The sequence below is a fragment of the Fistularia commersonii genome, chromosome 5, assembly GCF_037954325.1.
Source record: "Fistularia commersonii isolate RoL2024-O1a breed Wild chromosome 5, RoL_Fcom_v1.0, whole genome shotgun sequence".
Lineage (NCBI taxonomy): Eukaryota > Metazoa > Chordata > Actinopteri > Syngnathiformes > Fistulariidae > Fistularia > Fistularia commersonii.
The window spans coordinates 1,903,769-1,927,847 of record NC_141288.1 but is presented as its reverse complement, the minus strand read 5'-3'; the positions used below and the strand labels follow the sequence as shown (position 1 = coordinate 1,927,847).

Genomic DNA, 24,079 nt, shown 5'->3' with positions numbered 1-24,079 from the left:
GATCTTTACGAACCGCCGCCGTCCGGCTTCCACCGTGGTAAAAATCCCTTGGATTTTTTTTTGTTTTTCGGTCACGGAGAAACACCGAACCCCCTCCTCACCCTCTTTTCCGAGCTGAAATACACAGCTCTGCCCAAAAGTACTGCAAAATACATGCCGTTTCCGCGGATTTGCAGAGGAAGAGCTGCTAGGAAATTAAGATTTGATCGATAGAGGTGAAGTGGAACTCAACGCGATCCTTCCTGAACGGCCGAGGGGAAATAGTCGCGTCGCAATTAAAGCTAAAATGGGATTCGGGTCGTTTTGTTCTCGAAAGAAAACAAACCCGATGCCTCTTAAGTTATTAAAAACAGGAATCAATCTGAGCGCGCTCCCGAGTGTCCGCGGCCAAGAGTTCACTCCACTCTGCCGGCGAGTTTCGGGGAGCGGGGGGGTGAAATATAGGAGATTCGTTATGGGAGGCCTGGAGGCGACGGAGGTCGATGGAAATCCGTGTGAAACCACCTCCCAGCGGTGGCAGGACACATGATACAGATCGGGGTCGACGACAGCAAGGGTTAACGGAAGGCCGCAGACGGCGTCCGGAATCCCTGATGGCGGTTCACACAGCTTCCTGCCAGCCCGTCTAAATGAATCACCGCCGCCCCGTCGGCCCAGACACCAGCCTGTTTGCTCCTCTGTGCAAAAACCACCGAGAGGAAGGAGCCATAATCGTCTGTGGGAGTGGGCGGAAGATGAGGCATCGGTGCCGGCGTGAAAATGGGGTGTGGGTCGGGGATTTATCAAACACTAGATGAAGTTTAAATGTCCTGTTTTGTTTTCGCCGCGCCGTGGGTGATCTATAGTCACACCTGTTCAAGGTAAAAACAAAACAAAAAAAAAAAGCATCATGGTTACCCAGCAACCGTTGGGAGGAGGGGGGGCCTGGATGCTGTGTCGTACTGCCCCCTGCTGGTGGTGGAAAGCAGCCGCTCTGGGTTCTGAACTGGTTTCTCTTCCTCCCCTGCAGAGAGCGGAAACAACGCCATTTAAGAAGAAGTGTGTTGGTGATGCAGCAGGATAACACACACACACACACACACAGGTAAGGACTGTGTAGTTCTGTCGCACTGTGTACGCTCAAGGTCAAAGGTCACCTCAATCCTGTGCAACCAAGTATGTCAGAAGTAGCACCAGAAATGACACACACATCTTCACACCATGCAAATAAATCAGGGAATATTGTGTGAGATCGAGTTTCCCCTGACCTGAAAGCGTCTCCGCCCTCCAGCGGTCCTCCAACCTCCACGCCCACCTTCCACCCCGGGTTTGCAAAGGACAAGAGTTGTGTTTTCATCTTAAATGTGCATGAAAGTGTGTTTGTTCTGGTCGAAGGGTTGCCCGTTTACCTCCGGTCTCTCTCTCTGCAACCCCGACAGGTGTTGCTGCTGAGACGTGACGTCACTTGAGGATTTCTCGGACGTTTAAACAGCCCTCCCGTTTGTCTCGAGATAAACGACTGCAGCGGCGTTTCTCACACAGTTTTGCCTTTTTTCCTTTTTTTTTTTTTTTGCAACCGCGTCATCGTGTCAGAGGTGTTCCACGTGGACGGGTTCGTTTTCCCGCCGGAGCTCCGGCTCAGCTGCCAAAATGAAAATAGATGAAATAAACAACAAGGAATTCAGCTGCGGGGACAGTCATCGGACCAACAGCGGGGTCGCCGGCGGAGAGGCCGCCGATCAAACACGATCACATCACGGCAAATGAACCTGACTTTGACCGGCGCCGATGAGGACTTAACACACTCGGGGTCAAAACTGTCAGATCCCTTTTCACGTCAAGCCAACAGCGCGGTCCGACGACCGCCAACCCCCACCCCTCCGTGCACGGAGAGTTCTCACACATTCGCAGTGAGAACTGAACGAAAATGACAAGATTGAAAGAAAAAAAAAAAAAAGAACGCATCATTTTTGTTATAATTTAATGTTTGGTGTGATCGTTCCAGAGATAGTGAATAGAGCTCACACCTTTGTGAGGCAGGATAAAAATAAAGAGCACTAAATAGGAGAAAATGTGCCGAGTCTATATGTATGTATGTATGTATGTACAGCTATACGTGGATTACATCCCTGTGCATCGTCTTCTCTTTGAAATGTACACTTTAACACGTTGAGCTATTGGTCCGATACTATTGTGTGCCATGCAGTATATTGTAATCTGACAGTATTGTGGAGTGACAATAAAAAAAATAATAAATAAAAATAAAAAAAATGAAGCCATCCACCCATCCGTCACCCGGGGGAGAGCTGGAAATGTTTGACAAAGGAAATATTCAATGGAGCAACTGGTGCGTTAGCAGAGGAAACGCTAGCGTAACTTAGCGGGCAAGCTAGCTTGGCCCCCCTTGAAACTTTTTAGTTCAAACTAAAAGATTCCATAATATTAATGAAGTTCACTTAAACCCCCTTTATTAAATTCTTTATTAAATAGAAGAAAAAAAAAAACAAACAAGAACAATGTATTACATTGTGTAATGTTTCCTTCCCGGGGCTGAACTGTTGCTTCAAAACAGAAACAACACAGTGAGTGTGTGTGGCGTGACCACGTGGAGCTAGTTTCTGCTAGCAGGCTAGCCTCAGCTAACTAGCCAAACAGACGCCTTGCAAATAAATCTGTCACTTTAAGGGAGTTCACAATGGGGGAAAATAACAAGATTATTTTTTTTTATTTGAACAAAGATTATTTCTACTTTTATGTTATTGGCTCTAATAAAAAAAACATTTGGTCTCCTTTAGTCTGAAACAAAGCCGCACAGAAAGAGTTCGACTTCTGTTTGAATCAAAGTCGTTCACTCGATCATTACAAAGTTAATTAAAGTTTCTTTTCAGTTCAGAAGCATTTTCCGTGTCAAAGAGATGAATTAAAAAAACAACAAAGAACATCAAAATCATTGATTCTTACGTGATCAACTTCGAGGCGCTGGTGGATATTTCAGCTCCTCTTGCAAAGCTAAGCTAACGAGCCTCCGCGTTTCCCCCTGTCCCATTTAATTGGCCAAACATGAATGTTATCATCTGGTGTCATTGTTACAGATTTACCGAAACGTGTCGCTTGTGAAATCAATTAGTTCCCGATTTACTCTTGCCGCCATCCCTTATTAGTCATGCCACGTTAAAACAATAATGCTAACAAATAGCACAAGGGCTAGGTGCACTTTTACAGATGCTGTCCGTTCACGGTCCTGTCAAGAGAAATATTGATTTGCTTTCCTGTGAATATTTTAATGTGGAATAAAGCGACAACAAATTGCTTCAAATGGGAATTGTGTGTAGCTTCTCTGGCGGCCCAGAGAAGCTTGTTTGTCCGGGGCTGCCATGCAGTGGGTTTGCGGACAGAATGGCAAATGAAGAGGGAGCTTTTCAATGTACGGTTTCCCCGGCTATTTTTTGCTCCAAATCTCATTACGATCACGAGCTCAACGGCTGAAAGAATGATGAGCAGCTGTAATGAGTTCCTTCTGCGTTCCCTCTACAAAAAAAAAAAAAGATCAAAAGTCTGTTAGGGTTGGGGAATCTGGTCGGGGCGTGTAGAAGCGATGCGGGCGCAGCCAGCTGGCAGGAAGCCCTCGGGTTGACCCGCCGTACGCTGGCGGGAAAACCAGTCCCCGTTGGCGCGGGAAGCCTTCGGTTTAGAGGCCGGGCGCTGCCGCGGCGACGAAACCCCATCAGCAGACAAAAAAACGGAACCACGTGTGACATAAAGTGACTTAAAACTACAGAAATAGTGGGCGGTAGTTGAGTTTCAACGCAAACAGGAGTCGGGCTTCATCGTCATAACGGCCAAACCTCGGCGGACTCACCGGGCGTACGGGGCCTCAGGTGCGACGTGCACGTGATCTCCTGGATCCACGGCGCCATCTGCCCGATGAATTGCGCCGACACATCAACGACACACTCGGGCACTCTGTTGGATAGCATCAACTTTGCTGGACGGAGACTGACAAGCCCCGTGGCTAGGCTAGGCTAGGCTAGGCTAGCAGCCCAATAAGCTGGAAGGAGTGATCGCACACACCAGGGAGGAGACGGGGAAGAGCCTCTCCGCTTCCAGGATGTCTTCATCTGCCAAAATATTTTATGTAAAACCAATAAACATATCCGGTTGGTCTGAAGTTAGCAACAGGACAAACCGCCGTTAGCACAAGAAACCCCATTTTGATCTTCTTTCAGGTCTTTTCAAGCGTATACAGTCTTTTCAATATAAAAAATAATGAACTTGTGATTTTTTTTTTCCATTTTACATCAATACAAATGTGCGCTGACATCTCCTAGGACAATCTGCTAGGTCTCCGTCTGCCGTTCACCTTGGCGGCGGGGTCGGCGCATCATTTCCTTCGCGTTCATTACCTGGCGGGAGACGGGGAGCGGAAATGGTTCAAAGCGGCACAAACGCTCCAAAAGACGCGTCTCGACAAGTGTTATAAAACTGTCATTACAGTGATTTATTATAATGAACCATGAAAATAGCCAACCAGTGCAGTGTCTGTGAGTTTCTCTCCTCCACACAAACATACACTCACACACAAATAATAAAAAAAGACAAAAGTTGAAGAGTCCAGAGAGGAAGGGCGGGGTGGTGGTGGAGGTGAAGGGAGGGGGAATAAAAATAAATGCTACAGTCACAGAAACATTCAGCTTTGCCAAGAAGAGCGTTCATATTTACAACCATAATTCAAAATGGGATGAGAGCAAATTGTACAAGCATAGAAAAGAAAAAAAAAAAAAAAGCGAATATTTACAACCTGTTCTTGGTGAAAGCTGGAGTAACCACCTATACATTAAATTACACTTTCTACAAATAACCATTGATATTCAAAAATAAGCTGCTAACATCCTACCTGTGGGCGAGACCATTCTGCCTACCTCAGAAGACTAGAAGAACTCACTGTACGAACTCACTGTCACACACACACACACACACTGTCTTACAAGTTTGTATAAGACAGCCACACACACACACACTCACACTCCTGTCTTACAAGTTTGTAAGAGACAGCCACACACACACACACATTAACACACACACACGCGTGCATGAGTGCAGTCTCCCAAGGTGGTGAGGCGACTCCCAGAAGTCTTTTCTGAATCTGCAGCGGTGAACAGATATTTATTGTTAGGACAGAGGAATAAAAAAAATAATTGTGATTCTTTCTCTATACAAAAAGCTTTCTCCTCGCTATAATGAGCCACTAGATTAGAACAAATAAATGGTACAGAGCCGAGAACGGACGACAGAGGGAGTTAAAGGAATAACTGACGGGAGGGCGGGTTATAGGCTGGAATGTCCGTTGATAAACAAAGTGCGGGGCTTTACGACGGGGGTCCCGACGAGACACGGAACAAAGAGCTTCCCCTTCGTCAAAGGAAGAGGGGGGGGGGTTAAAAACCAAGAGGAGGCCAGAGAGAAGAGGGCTATGAGCACCAGGGGGATCGTCCATCTTCATTTGTACAGTTCCGTCCGTCTCCGAGACCGCTTCGCTGTCCTGTCCTGCCTTTTTTTTTTTTTTTTTTCTTTTCTTTTTTTTCTGCGAGTACCCTTTTATCCCACAATTAGCTGTTTTTCCACTGGCCGTGTGTTCAGGTACATAGAAAAAGATATCTACAGCTTATGGTACACGCCCCCCTCTCGGGCTGAGTTCGCGGGGGCTGAAGAGGGAGGTGGTCAGTGCCACCCCGAGCTCAGGTACCCTGAACTGTGGAAGGGCGCGGAGGACGCGGCGGCCCCGCGGCTCCCGGAGGGCATCTGGGAGACGGAGGCCGAGGCCTGTCCGGGCTGAGTCTGCTGCGGGGGCGGAGGGGGCGGCGGGGGCAGTCCGGTCTGCTGGAGAGACGGGGGGTACGTGGATGGGGGCAACGCCGGCTGAAACGCCCCCAAGTTCTGAAAGTGGTGGGGCTGCATCGGAGCGCCGGAGGAGGGGTTCGGGGGCGGCGGAGGGGGAGGCGGCGGAGGGGTGAGGGACAGCAGGGCGGTGCTGGAGGGCGGCTGCTGCGGCTGCTGCTGGGGGTTCTGGCCCTGCGGGGGCGGGGGCGGAGGGGGCGCCGCCGTCAGCATGAGCTGGTGCTGCTGGATGGGAGGCGGCTGCAGGTTGACGTGCAGCAGGGCCGGGCCGGGCATGGGGTGCGGCGGAGGGGGCGGAGGGGGAGGCGGGGCGGCCGAACTCTGATAGTGCACGCCGTGGGGAAGAGTCTGCATCATGGGCTGAGAACCGGGAGGGTAGGGGGACGCCACCGTCGCCTTGAACCCGGAGAAGGGGCCCCCGGCCGAAGGGTTCTGACCCGGAAAGTAGGCGGCGGAGGCCGGCGGAGCGGGCGGAGGCGGCGGCGGCGGCGGAGGGGCGCCCTGCGCGTTGTACTGAGGGAAAGCCGGCGGGCCGGGCTGGGCCGGGGGCTGGCTTTGGTTTTGAGGCTGGGTGGAAAACAGCGCCCTCTGGCTGCGGTACGGCGACCCCTGAGGCTGAGACTTGGGGGAGTGGAGCAGCGAGGACCCGGGGTAGTGGACCGGGGACGAGGGCGGAGGGGCGGGGTGCAGCTTCGTCGGGGTCAGCGGGGCGGCCTTGGACCCGGGCTTGCTCTGCGGCTGGCAGCCGGGGTTCGGCGTCCGGGGCTGACCGTCGCCGTCTTCCTCCTTGGGAGGCCAGTGGGGAGGCTGGGCGGCGGCGGCGCCGGCGGGGCCGGGGGATCCGGGCTGCGGGGGACGAGAAGACCGTTAATCGCGCACGTGTCTTCCGGCCCCGGCGAGGTGAGTCACGTGTCCAGGCCGTCACACTTACCGCGTGAGTCGGGGTCTTCTGGGGGCTCGGAGATAGACAGTCTCTTAGCGCGGGTGTATCGCCGCCTTCTGCCTCGCCATCTTGAACAACACAAGGGCATTGTTACTAAAAACGCCAGAGATTAAGGAGATCTCACGGTATTAGCCGAGGGCCGCGGCCTCACCTGCATCTTTGTCTTTGCTGAGCAGCAGAGCTCTGTGGTAGCTGCGTTCCCGGGCCTGTTCCACCGAAGTGGACGACGTCCTGCGGAGAACGTCCGACGTCAATATAGAACCAGCAACAAAAGACTATCCTGTATTTTTTCCCCACACACTTAGTCGTGTTTACCCAGATCCGAAATGCCTCCTAATTAGATCAATGTGCATCTGTGCAATATTTACTTACTTTACCGCCGTACACCGTTTCAATTCTATTGTATATATCGTACATATGCGTTGCTTATTTGTATCTTTAATGTGCAAATTCTTTCTCTTAGCACTTTTCTACTGCCGCGGTGTATTTCCCCGTCGTGGGATCGCCGAGTCCATCCCATCTCAGAGACGTACCACTGTCCCTCCCCTCCTTCCTTGTCTCCTCTCTCGCCGGCAGCCTCCGCGTCCTCGTTCGTCTGGGGTTCCTTTGCGGCGGCCGAGTTGCAGAGCGACGTAGCAGCGGGGGGCGGAGGCGGCTCGCTGGCCGTTTCTACGGCGGCGGGGAAAGCGTCCGCGGTCAGGGGCAGCACGGCGGACACGGGTGAGCCGCACTCCGCCTTGGAGCCGCTGCGACGGGCTTCGCGCTGACGTTTCCTGTATTCCAGCAGGGAGACCTGGGGAGATCCAGAACCACCGTGAGGACTCAAGAGCTTACATCGTTTCACCACTAGAGGGCGCCATTCTACCAAAGACCAGATTATTTGATCGTCACTGCATCAGGAACGAGAAGATGATCAAAAATAATACTCCAGAATAGCCATTCTGCACGTTACACAATGCCTTTGCGATCCACTTTACTGCAGATTACTATAAAATGGATGGAATGTTATCTCATTTTCCAAATCCCTTCAATCCCCAGATTATCGTAATTTCATTTGTCTTTCCTTTATCCGCGTACTATTTTTGGGAACCCGGGCCGTCTACGCCGACGTGCACGGGTGAAAACGCCGCCTTCTCTCGCGCCCGGCTGCAAAATGCGAGCTCACCTTTTTTTTCTGCGGGGGATTCTGCGCCGATCCTCCGCCCTCGCCGGTCACGTCCCCGTTGAGCGAACGCGAGAAGCCGAGTGAACTTCCCTCTTCGGAGCAGGAGTAGAAGAGCTGCCCCTGGCCTTCGCTGAAGGGAGGCTGGGTGCCGACGGACGGCCCCTGGGCCGCCGCCGCCGCCGCCGCGGGCCCCGGGGCCCCTCCGGCCGCGGCCTCGGGCCGGAAGGGAGCCACCAGAGGCTCTAAGGTGTGCGAAGGCGTGAGGTCTCGCAAGTTGGAATTGACCGGGGAGAAGTTCATGCTGGCCGGTCCGGTCGGGCCTCTCTCCGGGCTCTTGATCCAGCCCGGATACGAGGAAGCGCACGTTTCGGCCGAGGAGGAAGCTTCACCCGCGCCCTCTACGACCCCCCCGTCAGTTCTGTCCTCGCCGAAGTCCACGGCCTCGGCGGAGGGAGGCTGCGGACTTTCGGGAACGGCCGTCTTGGCCTCCGGCTCTAAGCTGGGAGCCCTGATGCAGGGAGAGGAGACCAACGAAGGGGGACGATCCGCCTGGGAAAGAGAAACACACTTTACAACCCAGGAAAAGGCAAATGCCACATGATGGTTTGGTCCTCTACAATTCCAACATCCTGTTCACCTCCACCCTTTTGTGTGAACTCACTTCTTGCACGCTTGGTTTCTGGCTAACGTCCGGCGAGCTTTCCACTGACGGTTCCACCTGTGAACATTGACGCGCTGTTAAATCGCCCTTCTTTTCCAAGCGAATGAACGCGTGTTGGGTGTTTGGATGCGGTCAGTCCTACCTCCTGCTGGGCATGGAGTGTCTGCACGGGGGCGCTGGACGAGTGCTCCGCGCTCGGCTCCTCGGCTCTGGGACGCGGCGGGGTGGCCATCAGGACGGGCGTTGCGGGAGTTTCCGATTGGTCCGTCCGGGTGGGCGTGGCGCAGGGGGAGCCGTAGGGCGTGGAGCTCTCAGACATGCACGCGTCCAGCGGACACAACCGCCGCTTTTTTAAAGGTGTGGGGAGCTCTGGAGGAAAGAAGCACCATGGCGTCCGCTTCAGTCGATCGTTTATACAAGATATCTTTGCGATCTGAGCTCGGCCTTAACTAACTACCGCAATAACTTGACTAACGGGTTTGTCAGCTTCCGTGTCCGAGCCGGTTTCTCGATTTATGTCTATTTCAAAATTAAATTTCCCGATCAAAATGAATAGAAATGCGATTAATCCGTTCGAGCTTTTGTTGTGTTTTTAAATGAGGGAAAAAAAGTATTTATCACCTTGAACTTACTGGCTACACAACGCGACAATGTGTTGCTAAACGTAACATGCATATTTTCCAGCACTTTATGTCGTCTCCTTTTCCTTCGGGCTTTTCTCTTCAGGGTCTCCACAGCAAATCAACCTCCTCCATCCGACCCTCTTCTTTGGATCCTCCTCTTTCACACCAACTACCTTCATATCCTCCCTCACGACATCCATCAATCTTCTGTCTGGTCTTCCTCTAGACCTCCGTTTCCTGCACTCGTCTACCAATGTTTTCACTCTCCCTCCTCTGCACGCGACCCAACCAACTCTGACCTTCTCTCCAAAACATCTAACATGTGCTGTTCCTCTGGTGGACTCATTCCTGATCCATCCTGCTCCCTCCCAAAGAGATCCTCCAGCTCTGCCTCCCGTTTTCTAGTCCATACAGCATGGCTGGTCTCACTGCTGTCTTGTCCACCTTTCCTCTCGTTCTGATAGTCTTCTATCTTCTCGTACCCCTGATACTTTTCTCCACCCGTTCCAACCTGCTTGAACATGTTTCTTTACCTCTTTTCCACACTCTCCTACGCTCTGGACTGTTGCTGCACTTTATGTCTAGACTTCTTTTATCAAGGGAGTGAAGCCGTTCCTCTTTTGAAAACCATCAAACCGTCCCCGACCGGCTTTGTATGACTCTTCTGACACCTCGTCCGTTGACGTTCCCGCCATCTGCCGCGCAAATTATCCCCATAAATCCCACCTGCCTTCTCAGATGATGCTCTCAGACTCTTAAACAACCGACACTCGTTCTTCTTGCACATGTAACGTCTAGTGCCCACTTAAATCGCACTCATTCTTGCACCTGCACTGTGTGAGTTGCACACCGAGCACCACTTAAAAATTCTTCTTGCACTATTCATATTCATATCTATAATGACATTTATAATAATGTTTACACTCTTCTTATTAGTGCCTATTCAAATGCACTGCGGAACGCAAAGTAGGAATTTCACTGTGCAGCGAAACACGTTTCTTCACTGTACATTTGACAAGAAACACTTTGAATCTTGAATCTCACGACACCTTCTCCGCCTCTTCGCGGACACGCGCACTTCGCTCATGTTTTTCCGTGATTTACCTAGCAGCTAGCGGCACGCCCCATCGTTTCAAAACGCTCCTTCGCCGACGGCGGCGACATCAGTGTCGACCGCTCATCCCCCTAACTGGATCTCAGCTCGTGTCACACAGCAAAATAAATAAGCAGACTCGTATCCGGGAAAACCCCTAAATCGATGCGCTCTTAAGACAAGGTTCTGATGATGTGAAAATCCCAGCTACCTGAGAGCGAGCAGGTGCCGTTGTAGGGTAGAGGGCTGTCCGAGTCGCCGTTGATGGAGGGACTCAGAGGTCCTTCGCTGGGCATGAAGACACTGGGTCGCCTGGCGGGGCTGGTGGATCCCTCCTCCTCCAGGGCCTGCTTCAACCATCGCTGCCGGGGCGGCGAGAGGATTGGAAAAGACAATTCTCCATCAAAATCTGTCGGCCTCACCTCGGCGGCGATAGGTTGACCGTGTGCTCTTCACGCCAGTGACGTCAGATACCTTCTTGCAGGAGCCAGTGGTCGGCGGGGTTTCTTGCAACTCTCTTGAACGCCGCCTCCCGGTCGGGACCCCTGGCGCGGTGGGGCTGCGGTTCGCCAGGAACGGGGACGCGAAACGGACGTAGTGTTTGGGTGTGCTGTAGACCTGCGGCGAGCAGGCCAAGCCGGGGAGGGCGTTCAGTTGGGTCGCTAGTACTTCGGGGTCACTGCTTATTCTCAGCGGCCGGTCCGGCGGCGGCTCCGGGGTTCGAACCGCCGAGCGTTCCTGCTGCTTCTCTCCCACCCACTCACTCACAAAGTGCTGTTGGGACACCGAAGGAAAAAAAAAAAAAAAAAAGAAACAAAAGCGACTCTCAGCGAAAAGCTCACCTGGAACTTCTACTCTGTGGTTAATATCACAGTGCAAATAACTCAAGATTATGAGACACTAAAACAGACGCTGCAAAAGGGTCACACCGAACCTTTTTAGTTTTAAAAGTCTTGCTCCCGGTGCGGTTCCTGTCCGGAGCCGGCGAGGTGCTGTGCGGCGGGCTGACGTCCGGCGCCTGGGACGCGATGGCCTCCGGTTCGGGCGCGGTGGGCGGCTCTCCTTCGGAGCACTCATTGGGCAGAGGCTCCACCGGCTCCACCGGCGAGCCCGGCGGCAGGTCAGAACAAGTGCTGATGGTGCGAGCTCGCCGGCGCTGCTGGCCGATGTGCGTGCGGTTCCTCGTGAAACTTTTCCGGTTCCGGGAGCCTTTAACCTTGGCCGGCTTTATTCCCGGCTCCTCTTTGACTTCCAGGAGAGGCTAGAAGACGGAAGACGGACCGTTTATTTATAGAAAAATGTATTGTCATGGAATTAAAGAGTCTGAATTGTGCTAAAATATTAATAAAAGTATACTGTTCTAAAAAGATAAAGGAAACACTGAAACAACACAAGGTAACTCCAAGTCAATCACACTTGTGTGAAATCAAACTGTCCACTTAGGAAGCAACACGGATTCATTTAGACTTCTTTTAAGGACATTACGTCAGCCTGTAGTGTGTTTTTTCCAATTTCATTTGGAGTGTGGCTCCAAATCCAGACCTCCATGGGTTCCTATGTTTGACTTCCACTGATCATTTTCGTGTGATTTCGTTGTCAGCACGTTCAGCGGCGTAAAGAACAAAGTATTTAAAAAGAATATTTCATTCGTTCAGGTCTAGGATTTGTTATTTTAGTGATCCCTTTATTTTTTCGATCGCTTTGAGACGTCATACCTGCATAACAGATGGGGAGTCTGCTGTCTCTGGTGTGGCCGGCAGCTCCTCCTTGATGTCGGTGCGTCCTCCAACCTCTGACTTGATGCTACCGATGCGCTCCAGGGCCTGCTCCCTGCGTTTCTCCCGCTTCTCCATTCGGGCGAAGGCTTGCAGGATGGCCTCCATTTTTCTCTCCTCTCGGGTCTGCATGGAGTTGCAGGGTCAGAGGGAGGGAGGGAGGAAGAGACGCAGAGAAGAGGGGGGAGCAGAGGCGTCAGTCCGCGGTGCGCGCATTTACTACCGCACGCTACAAGGAGCGATATTTCAGGTTAATGTGTGCAACATGGCAAAAGCTGCTGTAGCTGGCTGCAGACACGAGTGAAAATATGATCCCTCGACTTGGGAACAAAAAAAAAAAAAAAAAAAAAAAGGAGGGGGGGAGGGGGGGAAAAAAAAAAAAAAAAAAAAAAAAAAAAAGAGGTCAGAGCAGACCAACGGGGAGAATTTTGCTGTCGGAACGTGTCCAAAGGTGACGGGGACGTAAAACCTCACAAACCAGAGGGTTCTAGTAGAGATTGCCAAATGTTGATAGCCTGCATGGATATCGGTGCCACAAATCCAAATCGACATGGAAACAACGGCCACCGCCACCAAAAACAAAAGAAAGCTCCACCATCCGTTAGAAAACCTCCTTTGAAAACTAGATTCCAGAACGTACTGAGACAACATGAATTGCTGTGTTGGCCAGGCTTGAAGCTTGGTGTCTGCGAGCAAGGGACAGTTAGTACACTTGCAAGTAAGTCACCTCAAAACGTTTGGGAGTGGGAGGCTGGTAGATGGGTGGAGTGGGATTGGCTATGGATGGGTCAAGTTTACCTCCTTGTGTTTCAGTCCCTTCCAGCTGGAAGCCGCCCCGACAGGGAGATGGGACTGCTCCACTGGGTTGGCCTGAATGTTCAATAAAGAGACAGCCCAGTTTAGAAGAGACATGTCCCCCCTAAACAAGGCTTGACAAACATTGGACAGGTCTATACGAGTGACACCCTGACTGTCTGACGGTACCAAATGTCATGTGTTACAGGTGGTGGTGGGCGGGTTGGACTCGGGTCTCCCAAAAATGTGTGTTCGCTGAAAACTCCTGCGCCTCCTCTGCAACACCCTACCCTGACGGTACCCCCTCTAAAATCACGAGCTTCCGAGTCAGTCCACTGCGATCAGACGCAAAACCAGGAAATTTGATGATCACAATCAGGCGGACATTCAGTTAGAGGACATGACAAAGAAGCCATGACGCCTTTTCAAATAGAAAGGGGCTTTGGTTTAAGGCCATATATCATGCCGACACACACACACACACACACGCGCACACTCTCTCTCTGGTACAATCTTCCCCACACCTTGTCACGTCGCAGATTAAACACAACACCCACATGCACCTACTACGTGACTGTCAGTATGTGAATGCGCACGTCTTTTGCTCTCCGCCAGGCAAAATTCCATAGGAGGCAGCCTATCGGATCTCCCGGCATCAATACGGCCCTGGCAACAAGGCTCGCTCCTAACTGCATCCATTTCTCTCTCCCGCCCTCCCAGCGTCTATCCGTCCCCCTCTGACCGATTAGCGGAGCTGCCGGCCAAAGATGAGTCAGCGCTTTACACCTTGGGTCCACAGTGTGAAATGAAGCTGACTGCGAGGTAATTTCCAGAGTGCGCGCGTGTGTGTGTGTGTGTGTGTGTTTGATCCTATCTCGCAGGAACGTAAAGGGTGGTGGAACCCGTAACTGACCATTTCAAAGTGCTGGCCACAATGATAAACGGAAAAGGGGGTGGGGGGCTACACTCGGAGGCACCCAGGGGACACTTCCAGGATGCAGGACGGAATAATACGCTCGTGGTGTTGTTCATAACGGGTGACACGGGTTGTTAATGGACACGCGGCACTGACAGACCTTTCATTGTTCAACACAGTAGAGGAAAAAACAGGGCAAACACATGAGTGAAGATGTCAATACACAATGGCGGACGAAGCCTCGGGAGTGTGAGGTTGACAAGAGCGGCCAAAGCATGGGGAGGGAGAGGAAATGGAAAAATAACAACAAACAAAAAAAAAATAAAATAAAACGGTTAAACAAAACAGCCACTGACGAGAGGTCGGAGCGCTAGCGGGAGAGCGATGAGGAGGGAGGTTTACTGCGAGAGACGGCTGCACCTATCCAAGCCACAACCCCCTTAACAAACAAGTCCACAACCAGAGCACCAGGGAACACCTTATACTTTTTTTTTTCTTGAGGTTTATTTTCGCCCTTTCTGCTTAGCGGTTGCATGGCAGAAAAGCTATAGCCCCTAAGCTTGGCACACTTACCATCTTCCTCCTCCTCTCTGCAATGTGTTCCTCTGATTCCATCTCTACTTCATTGCTAATGGAGGTTTTGTCTTCTAGATCCTCAAATAATTCAGGATCCTGTAAGAGCAGGGGATAGGGCGCTTTATCACGGCTGATCATTCAGTCTGGCTACAGACTAGAGGGAGATAGGTAGGTGAGAGCAAAGGACAGGGTAGGTGGGAGTAGGGGAGGAGGGGCAGGGAAGTATTTCGAAAGTTATGAGAGAAGTGCTCTTGTGCTTCGGCGGTCGGCGTGTGCGCTCCCGTCCGAAAGCTGTCCTCCGTCGTACGCGCTGACAAATGGATCGCGCGCGCTCCTCGACGCTAACAATTCCACTCTGGGCAAACATAACAGCACGTTACGCTCCCCCCCCCCGATAGTAATACTTTTTTTTGGATGATTTCTATGTCATGCCGTGACATCTTCATCGGAGCCGCAGGTCGTCCCCGGTAACGTGAACCACCTCGCACCCTCCCGCCGATCTAAACGTGACAAACTGGTCTGACGTGACTTGTAAACGGTGGAATACGGTTGTTTTGGTTTTTGTTAACAGATCAACAACACGCAAGATTCCTATGGCTCCAAACTGCCGCAGAACTAAATACATTTGTTACGACAAGCTATTCTGGGACGGCTAACAGAGGACGTTTTGGACATTCTGAATCCTGGTGAAGTTGCGATTTCACAGAGGACTCACACATTCCAACTAACTTCCGCCAGAACAACTGGTGCAGAAGTGTCGTGCCCCGGGACGGGAAAAATCTCGGTGTGAATGAACTGACAGATGACGGAGGGAAAAGGGAGGGAACCGAAGGAGGACGCTGGGTGAAGAAGGTGACGAACGATGGAATACGTGCAAGGAAGTGACATTACACTGGAAACAAAGCGAAATCACGTGCACGGGAGATGAAAAACCGATGTGATTTTAACAGAATGTGAATTGGAAAACAGGCTAAACGTGAAACGTGGGAGTCCTATTGCTCTAAAGAATGACGGGGTGGGTAAACCGACTGGATGTGCAGAGAACTAGGGTCTTGCCTGATTGTTTGAGATGGAGAGACGAAGAGGGGAAAGTTTCCTCTGCTTGCAGTCTCCTACATTCTTGCCCTTTCCTTCACCGTCCAAACCCATATTTTGGTTCTGACCCTGGTCGTCTCGGGACGTGTCCTTGTCCTTGCGACTCCCGCGGCGCCGACCCCCGGAGCCCAGGTTTTCCGTGGGCTCCAGGTTGTGCTTCAGCACCGGGCACTCCTGGTTCCCCTTCACGCAGGCACAGTCCACCTTGTATTTACTAGGATAAGCACAGGAAACAAAATTTTTAAGCACAGAAGCAAACGGTGCTCATTTAACACCTGTGATACTTCCAACTCACCAGCTGCCATAGTCAAAATCGAAACCAATGGTGATTTCTGTGCCTTTGGTGATAGGCCTCAGTGAGTAGATGTACAAGTGGAGCATACCATCTTCAATGACGTGCCGCACCTGAAGCGGGCGACACAAATGGTCGGTGTGAGGCAGGAGCATCAAGTCTCGCATTGGCGGCAACAGCGGCTTTTGAAGCATTTACTCACTTCTGAGTTGGGGGTGCAGGAGCGACGGATGAAGCGCGCTTCGTTGCCGAAGCTGCGAGCGTCCACGCACATCTCCAGGCCGTCAAATTTCGAGTAGAACAACACGAACGGGTACGGCCTTGGAGGAGGAAATAGTGAGGTCAGCGTGTGAAGGGTGAGCGCGGATCCAGAATGAAAATACATTCGATGTCCAGCTTTGATGCCGGGTAGAGCTACTGACCTCTTAAAGAAGTATCCGTTTGCTTCAAATTGCTGTCGCAGCATAAACTTGCCCCTGTACTCAATGATCAGGGAGTCCGGGGCCAGGTCCCTCACCGCCTTGAGGATTTTCTTGTTCTTCTGAACTTGGCTCTGAACGGGCGGACGCGGACAGATCATTAGCCTCGACCCAAAGCGGGCACGTGTTTATTATTGTTCGGAAATAGTGACACGCAACGGGACGGTACCTCCACGGGTGGTTTGAAAGAGGCGGGGTGCGTGTTGTACGCCAAGCTTTTGCCATCTCCTTGCTCCTTCACCCGTAAAAGGACCTGGACGTCTTCACTGTACTGATTGCTGCTAGCTTCTTCGTAGCGCTCCATCCATGATTTGATCTTGTTCTCCCACAGAGATGGGTGCTCCGTCGGCTCCTGCTCCGGCGCTGCACCCTGTAAAGACACGGCCGGGCGGTTACGCGTGGTTTCACAAGAATAGCGCCACCGTGCTCGGACGATGGCGACGTACTTACCTTTACGCGTGAAGATTTCCTGGACCCCTCCCTGAACGCCTGCATGAAAAAGCAAAACAATTAAGACATATTCATGTGTACACATTATGCATGTTTTCCTATGGGGCTACTTTCATTAGAATTTAATGAGAGCTGACCTTCTTAGCTCGGGCTGAAGATGCTGGAGGCTCTTTTTCGCCGCTCTTTTTGCGTTTTTTATCCGTTTGCTTATTACCGAGGCGCCCGGTGGTAAGGGTGATGGTGGTAGGCGTGTGTTGAAAGGTGGAGTAGAGCTCCAGCGGCACCTCGTCTCCACTTTCCGTGGCACTGGTGTCCCCGTCTGATCGAGAAAAATGGAGAGTAAATTAGGAGGGGTGTCATCAAACTGTCATCGCATGCTCGACGCACAAAGTGCGGAGGGTGTTGAGCATCAGCTAACGAAACAGTCGCTGAAACGATAAAAAGCCGAGGCGGTGCGTGTTAGGAAACGACTTAACGGCGAGTCCAGCAGGTGTCAGTGTATCCCTTGCAGAGCCTGAATAGATGGGCCACAGCCAGAAGCCCACAGTGCCTTCTAATCTCTCCCAAGCATTCACTGCAGCGGGGAGGCCAATAAAAACTCCAGCAAAAATGTGTCCCGGCTCTCTTAGAAACGGTTTAGCCCTCATAACAGCCGCTGTGTAGACCGTAAATGTATTTCCTAATGTCAGGTTGCGTTAATATATCGAGTCGCTGCTGGTTAAGCTTTCCCGGAGTAGGGTTTTTAGCATTCTTGACAGACGCGAGCCTTGCGTGGGCTTACCAGATAAACACTCTCTTTTTCTTGTCTGCAGAAGGATGGCTCTTTCTCTGTCCAAGTGTCGAGGTTGGCAGCGTTCACACAGGTAGGTCTCGGGAATGTTCTGCCTGTCGATGCCCATGCAGTCTATGTGCTGCCAGGCACTGTGCGGAAAAAAAAAAAAAAACCCCGGCGGAAGGTTTCGGTATACGTACGGTGACAACGTTCAAGGTACGGGTCAAACGCGTTGAATTTGCGAGAAATAAAAGATAAGGCGCTTGTGATTGCGCCTCTCACCTGCACTTGTCACAGCAGATCATGTAGCCGTCGTCGTGCGTGAAGCCACAGATGCAGCGGGTGATGTCGGCCCCATAGCTGCCGTCCTCCGAGGTGCTGAGCGTGGTGCCAGTGGATGCTTCGTCCTGACCCCCCGGAACACACATCCCCGTCTCTCCTTGCCGGATCAACATGGAGGGGGGAGGGGAGGCTGGAGGTGTAGGTGGGGGACGTGCCCCATAGTTATGGTCCTGATGGATGGAGGAAAAGCCGGGGATGAGTCGCGGGCGATCATATAACCCACAAAGAAGTCGTGTCAGCCGGAATCGTAACACCCCCTGAAATGCAAGACACGTCTAGTCCATGCGTATTTGTTACGGCCCGACTGACAACAGAAATTAAGGCATTTCTACGAGGGCGATGCTTAAGTAAAGCACAGGGGCCTGTCAGACAATACTCCTAAGGGTGGGATATTACATTTAAAAATGAGTTTTTCAGCTAAAACGGGAGCGTGCCGTGCTGTCAGTTATCAAGTGGCACTTTCGTTTTATTGTTCTCTCTAAAGCGTCCCCTTTGTCACAGTTTATAAACCAAACAGTGCACCTATGCGATTATTCAAAAGGTCGACTTGAGGAGTAACTCTCGACATCCAGCGGGTCATGAAAAAAGACATTTCGGCATTTTCTAAGTCTTTGCACACTCACTCTTTTCTTCTGTGAGGGTTTATGGTGGTTGGTATCCATTGAGTCGCATCACTGTCAGCTAAATGATGGTCTTCTCATGGGCGGTTTAGTGTCGCTGCTCAATTATGCTGAGTTACATGTCAGTCGTCGGGAACGTAGCGAGAACTTCCCCTTTGTGACATCACAGCTTCCCCTTTCATCAAACCCGCAGAGGAGTTAGCGAGCGCCTGTCCCGTTGCCTCATGAAGTCTGGCTTCGCAGCCTCTGGTCTCGTGCCGAAGTGAGATTCAGTACAACTTATTCAAAGTCTTCCCTCCTTGTTTTATAGACGACTACGGTTCACAATGTAGTTTGCCATTCAATCATTCAGGCGTTGTCATTGTGACATCGTGGCTTCCTTGTTTCGCCTGTGTGGAATTATAGCGTCCTTTTTTCGTACGTCCCTTGTGACATCATATCTACGAGCGACGCTGCCTAACCTGGAGGAGGTTAGGTTAACCGCCCCGGTCACTGGACGCCAAGGCTCGGCAACGCGTGTGCGATGCGACGCCGTCGGTGATGCCGGCTTTCACAGGACAGAAAACGGTATAAATAATATCAACACGCCGCTCCGGTTTAGAAATTACTATTAAGTGTACTCACTGCATATGGTAGTCCGATGTAACTGTGGGAATGATGGGAGCTGCTGCTGTAGATCTGGTGTGGGTAGCTGGATTTTTCTACCACCACGGGGCTGGCCTCCACTGATTCTGGTCTGTTGAGTGGTGACATAAACAGTATACGCCCATTACATTCACACGCATCGAGACAAACACCCGTTCTTTTCAGCAAGATGTGGTGTTTCAACAGGTTCTGCTGCTTGCAGGTGGAGTAGGAATGCAGGGGGACTGAGGAAAAGCTGAATTGCAACCCTGGTCTTGTGTGCAACGTGTACTTGAAAAAAAAAAAAAAAAAAAAACAAGGGCTCTACGACAAAGACATCCAGACATCCACAACTGCCACGACAACTTGACACAGGCACAAAACGGCAAACAGTTGGTTCACCTTTGTTCAAACCCAACCTGAAGATCTCGTTTCTGACAGACAAACACGCTTTTGAGTTGAGCCTGTTTCGCTGTGTCCTTGTCAATCAGGGTCTGATCAGAGCGACGCGCAACGATGATTTCACGCGCGCGTGTTTGAAACGGCAGAAGAAAGTGAAATTGAAAATCTAAGTGGCATCAGAAGGCGCTGAATTTTCAGAGAAGTTGATAAAGATGAGCAACATAGCTACAAGAAAAACGTAGCGGCGATAAGCTTCCACTGGAAAGGATTGTAATTTGCAGGAGTTCCTCCTTAGACGCGCTTCAGTCAAAAAAAAAAAAAAAAGGAGAAATGAATAAAACCCCTATAAAATACGCCTATTTCTAGCCTTCAAGAAAGGCTCCAAGGTCAGCGACAAGAATCGACACTACTGACACTAAGAAGAACACTCAGGTTCAAACCCTTTTTCTACACCAGGGCTACTTCAAGAAAGTTTCTGTAAGGGACGCAAAACACTCGGAGAAGAGCTTGCTAAGCGTTTAGGACTGCCTGGTAAGTAAGGTGTGTACACAGGGGCTGTGCACACAATGGAAAAGTCTGAACAGGCCACGCAGCATTTCTACTTATGTACTACATCAGCTTCCAGTCCTGCCGCTCCATGACACACAAAACGTGAAATCTACATTGGGGTGAAAAAAGTTACAGAAAACAACGAGTAGCGACATATTTAAGCGGTCTGTTTTCCACCTGCCTGAGTCCGTGCCACAAAAGTGAAGCGGTGCTACGTTACCTCCCGGAGCCCTCAGCCCGTGGAGCACGCGTTACCAGCACTGCTCAACACTTCCTGGTAGCGCTGCCGAACAACTAACTGTCAACGTGAAAACGTATGAGCGTTTAAGAGGTCTGGAGGCGGGCCCATATCGTGTGTGTGTGTGTGTGTGTGTGTGTGTGTGTGTGTGTGTGTGTGTGTGTGTGTGAGAGATAGTTGTGTGCCTTCACCTGTTCACCGCTTTTTTTTTTTTTTTTTTAAACCTCCCATTCAGATAAGTTTCTCTAAGCTAATAAAGGTGCCCGGCTGATCTGAAACAATGAACAGTTAAAGAGTGAAAACATAAAACCACATACACACACTTCGAAGACGGTTATACAATAACCTTCCCCCGTTACTGATCAACCAAAAGTCCACAATAAGGCATTTTACGACGCAGAAATTTTTAGATCGACGGACTGAGAAGGAAGGATGTGTTCTTATCCTCCAGAATTCATTTGGCTTAAAAGGCTGCATTCCTTCATTTCAGTGGTCGGTAAGATAGAGGCCAGAAAGACAAAGTAAAACAGAGGGAGCGACAGAAAAATAAAGACAGGAAGGAACCGGCGAGGAAAACTCGTTCAGTGGGCGGGAAAAGGGTTGAATGTGTTCACTGCTCGAGGGTTCGTATCATTCGTGTATCTGCTCTTGGGAAATGGAAGGAGGGACTAGACGCTTAGACCACAGGCTGCAGATCTTGGGTCGCTCGAGAGCCGTTTCCAACAAAAACAGTTGTTGTCCAATCTTATCGCGGCAACCGCACTCCGCGTTTCTCCTTGAGGACGTTCCGCCCCTCGTCCGAGACGCTTCTTCACAACCGGAGAGGTGAAACGTCAGGTTGCCGCAATAAAATCTGACGAGGATCTAACGTGAGCCGGATGACCGAGAACCTGCACGGGAGCAGCTGTGGTCTACATCATGGGGACGAGGGGATGAGTGACAGACAGGGTGGGATGAAGAGAGGAAAAAAAAAAACAAAAAGAGGTTTTCCATCAGGTGGCGGCTTCATATTTTCTAAAATCATATCTCAAAAAAAAAAACAAAACGTGAAGATGAAGAGATCAACAACGGGAGCGAAAAAGAAGAACTAAGCCACCACAGGCAACGCCTTCCCTCCCGAAGAGCTCCCGCTCGCTGCCATGGCAACACTACGTACTCTGACAGCGTGTGCGCGCACGCCGTGTTCCGTGCGCACACACACTCTGCATTAACCAACAGCTGGTCGTACTGCTGCAGACTACAGGGGATATGGGAAGGACAGAACGCGCTTTCTCTGGTGAGGAGCCAGCCGGGCTGTCTGAGCAGGCCGGCGCGAACAATACAGCAAAGGGGGCTGTGTGAGTATTGGTGTTTGGTGCTACGCTCCGTCCCTCTGGTTTGGAAGGAACCTGCGCAGCAGCAGGTGGAAGCCCCTTTCAAGCTCGTTATCTGCTTTTGAATAAATCTGCGGCAGGCCGTTGGACGAAGAGCGCCGGTGGACAAAGAGCGAGTGGGAGAGTGAAGGGAAAGGGCTTACGCCTACCCCCTTTTGGCAGCAGAGCTCCACGGAGAGGAGGGGGGGGGGGGGGGGGTCGGGGCTATTTAAGAGTCTGTATCTTTGTGAGGGCCACCTGTCACTCAGGCCTGTGACCATGGAAACAGGCCTTGCGCAGTGCAGAGGGGAGGAAAGAGTGCGAGGGGCAGCTACCATGGCAACACAAGCTGTCACTGCAACAGCTCTGATGAGGGCAGAAGGGAGGACTCACTCTCATTTAAAGAGACAAGAGCACCTCCATAAGTTGATGACGTGTGTTATTCTTTAGTCATGCGAAAAACCCTGCTTCATTTACTTGACCAAAGGGAAAAAAAAAAAAAAAAAAAATGCTATGGCGATGTCCTTGACGAGAAGGAAAAAAAAAAAAAGAAGAGGAGGAGCGGAAGGAGGCTTGTTGCCATGACTTCATGCAACATTCTGCTTCACTGGCTAAACACAATGTACGTGCACATATGTGCAAATATCTATCTGGAGTACACTACTAGGATCAAGTATTAACACGGCGTGGATACAAACACACGAGGGCTAAAACATGTTCAATGTGGGCTTTGTGCGGCTACCGGCGGCTCACTGCAAACGTCCGCGCAGGGGTCGAGCACAAGTAGAATCAATGGCAACGCTGAAATGTCCATTAGGGCAGACATTGACGTTACACAACCACAACGATGCCTTGTACGCACTAGGAATTCCTTTCCCGTTATTGATAACCCTGAAAGTGGGAGTGCGTTCAAAAGACGGGAGAACGGGAGGCGCAGCGCCGCTCGGCCGGGGAGGCCAGAACTGAAAGGTGAAAAGGGAAATCGTACGGTATCAAAAACTTACGGTCCGTGAGACAAACGCCTGCGTGGAAATGAACATTCATACCGGAAACATTTGAAAGGAGGAGGAGGAAGGAAACCAACAATTACCTCTTGGGGAGGACAATGCTAGAAATCAGTCAGAAAAGTGAAACGTGGGAGATGATAGGGAGAGGAAAGTAGGAGGCGAGGGGTAAGATGTGAATCGCGGGGATGTGTGGTTCAAGACAGTCAAAAAAAGCAAAACTAAATAAAAACTGCAGTTGTTTTAAACAGGGTACTGACACTATTATATGTACTGTTGGGAATTGAGATACTCAACACTATGATCAAGTTAAAGGTTGGAGAAAACAAAAGACAACATGGAGTGAACAGGGTTACCACCATTATATTGTGTGTGTGCGTGAGTATTTCTGAAACTTGAGTCCAGCAACAGTTTCTACCAACACACACACTTTATCAAGAAATCATGCATTGTCTCTGTACGTGTGCAGACCCGCACAGCATTAAACTGGACACCTACTAAGATGATACCTGGAGCTCGTGAGAACTTCCACCCAGGCCCACCTGTGGGTGACGTGGTTGGTTTCTACATCCGTGTGTGTGTGTGTGTCGCAGGCTTTAAATAAATGTATTTGGTCAAAAAGGGAAAATCAGAGGGTGTTTTTTCAGAGACTTCACCATTCCTGCTGCTGTGACATCCTTTTGGTATGTTTGCCGGCTCTTACTCACTCTGAGCCCGCAGCCATGTCCAGGTATGAGGTGTCTGCTGTGTCCACCCCTACTGGGATGACTATGCTCATGACGTTTTCTGCTGATCAGTTCTTGTCCTACTGAGTCCAGAGAATGGATGTCCAAAACGCTGAGGCATGCCAGCCACAGGAGTCATTGCAGACATCTAAGTGCATCCACAAGGCCTGGACACGGGTAGAGATGGGAGAAGAGACACAACAACAAAAGAGAGAGAGAACAAGGAAATATGAGTTTAGTTTGGCCGCATTATTACGAGCAGATCGCGAATGGATGATTGTTTTTAAACCGAAAAACAACGTATAAAAAGGAAACCTGACATGAGACTGCGGCGAAAGGGGTATTTCCAGCACACTATAATGTCAGCTTTCAGTTACAAAGTGTTTGACAGGAATTCCCCTGTGATAAAGCTTATATATTGAGAAAAAACTGAGTGCGTTGTACAAACGAGCTGCGCTAAAGCGGCCCCCCCGCACCGATGGCGAGCACGCTCAAGGCTGCACTGTGAGAAAGCTCCCACAAAGGGGAGCAAGAGAACACAAAGCAGTCTGCCGCCATGAAAGGAGGCAGGAACACGCAACAACATACAGAGGCCATTTTTCCCCCTCTGCCAGGAGAGCACTACTACCGTTTTGGGTGCGTATGCACACACACACACACACACACACACACATTTCAAAGTTTACTCGCGGGTAAACATTTGGGAAGAGGAAG

General features: G+C 50.8%; 2 protein-coding genes across 3 annotated transcripts in view; one reads left to right on the top strand and one right to left on the bottom strand.

Moving 5' to 3' along the window:
- Positions 1-3,292, top strand: part of lhfpl3 (LHFPL tetraspan subfamily member 3) — a 30,104-nt gene extending 26,812 nt beyond the window's left edge. The window contains exons 3-4 of one of the 2 annotated variants that reach the window (XR_015106123.1): positions 1,010-1,084; positions 1,419-3,292. Coding sequence is in view for 1 of the 2 variants with exons in the window: in XM_086146352.1 (XP_086002478.1) it covers positions 1,010-1,032 (23 nt within the window). In the remaining variant the exon portion in view is untranslated. Of the gene's footprint in view, positions 1-1,009; positions 1,085-1,417 lie in introns of both variants that reach the window. The other variant, XM_086146352.1, reaches the window with a different exon arrangement.
- Positions 1-24,079, bottom strand: part of kmt2e (lysine (K)-specific methyltransferase 2E) — a 44,748-nt gene that overhangs the window by 11,980 nt on the left and 8,689 nt on the right. The window contains exons 2-28 of the mRNA XM_086146351.1: positions 23,348-23,532; positions 19,096-19,207; positions 17,792-18,021; positions 17,519-17,658; positions 16,875-17,056; positions 16,738-16,776; positions 16,457-16,657; positions 16,231-16,361; positions 16,011-16,128; positions 15,812-15,921; positions 15,478-15,730; positions 14,419-14,517; positions 12,933-13,004; positions 12,075-12,260; positions 11,294-11,620; positions 10,834-11,133; positions 10,571-10,721; positions 8,786-9,012; positions 8,644-8,700; positions 7,983-8,531; positions 7,351-7,610; positions 6,969-7,048; positions 6,806-6,885; positions 3,839-6,720; positions 1,389-1,621; positions 1,248-1,294; positions 898-1,003 (exon numbers count right to left, since the gene is read on the bottom strand). Coding sequence (XP_086002477.1) covers positions 5,698-6,720; positions 6,806-6,885; positions 6,969-7,048; positions 7,351-7,610; positions 7,983-8,531; positions 8,644-8,700; positions 8,786-9,012; positions 10,571-10,721; positions 10,834-11,133; positions 11,294-11,620; positions 12,075-12,260; positions 12,933-13,004; positions 14,419-14,517; positions 15,478-15,730; positions 15,812-15,921; positions 16,011-16,128; positions 16,231-16,361; positions 16,457-16,657; positions 16,738-16,776; positions 16,875-17,056; positions 17,519-17,658; positions 17,792-18,021; positions 19,096-19,207; positions 23,348-23,418 — 4,998 coding nt within the window. The 5' untranslated portion in view covers positions 23,419-23,532 and the 3' untranslated portion in view covers positions 898-1,003; positions 1,248-1,294; positions 1,389-1,621; positions 3,839-5,697. The remainder of the gene's footprint in view (positions 1-897; positions 1,004-1,247; positions 1,295-1,388; positions 1,622-3,838; positions 6,721-6,805; positions 6,886-6,968; positions 7,049-7,350; positions 7,611-7,982; positions 8,532-8,643; positions 8,701-8,785; positions 9,013-10,570; positions 10,722-10,833; positions 11,134-11,293; positions 11,621-12,074; positions 12,261-12,932; positions 13,005-14,418; positions 14,518-15,477; positions 15,731-15,811; positions 15,922-16,010; positions 16,129-16,230; positions 16,362-16,456; positions 16,658-16,737; positions 16,777-16,874; positions 17,057-17,518; positions 17,659-17,791; positions 18,022-19,095; positions 19,208-23,347; positions 23,533-24,079) is intronic.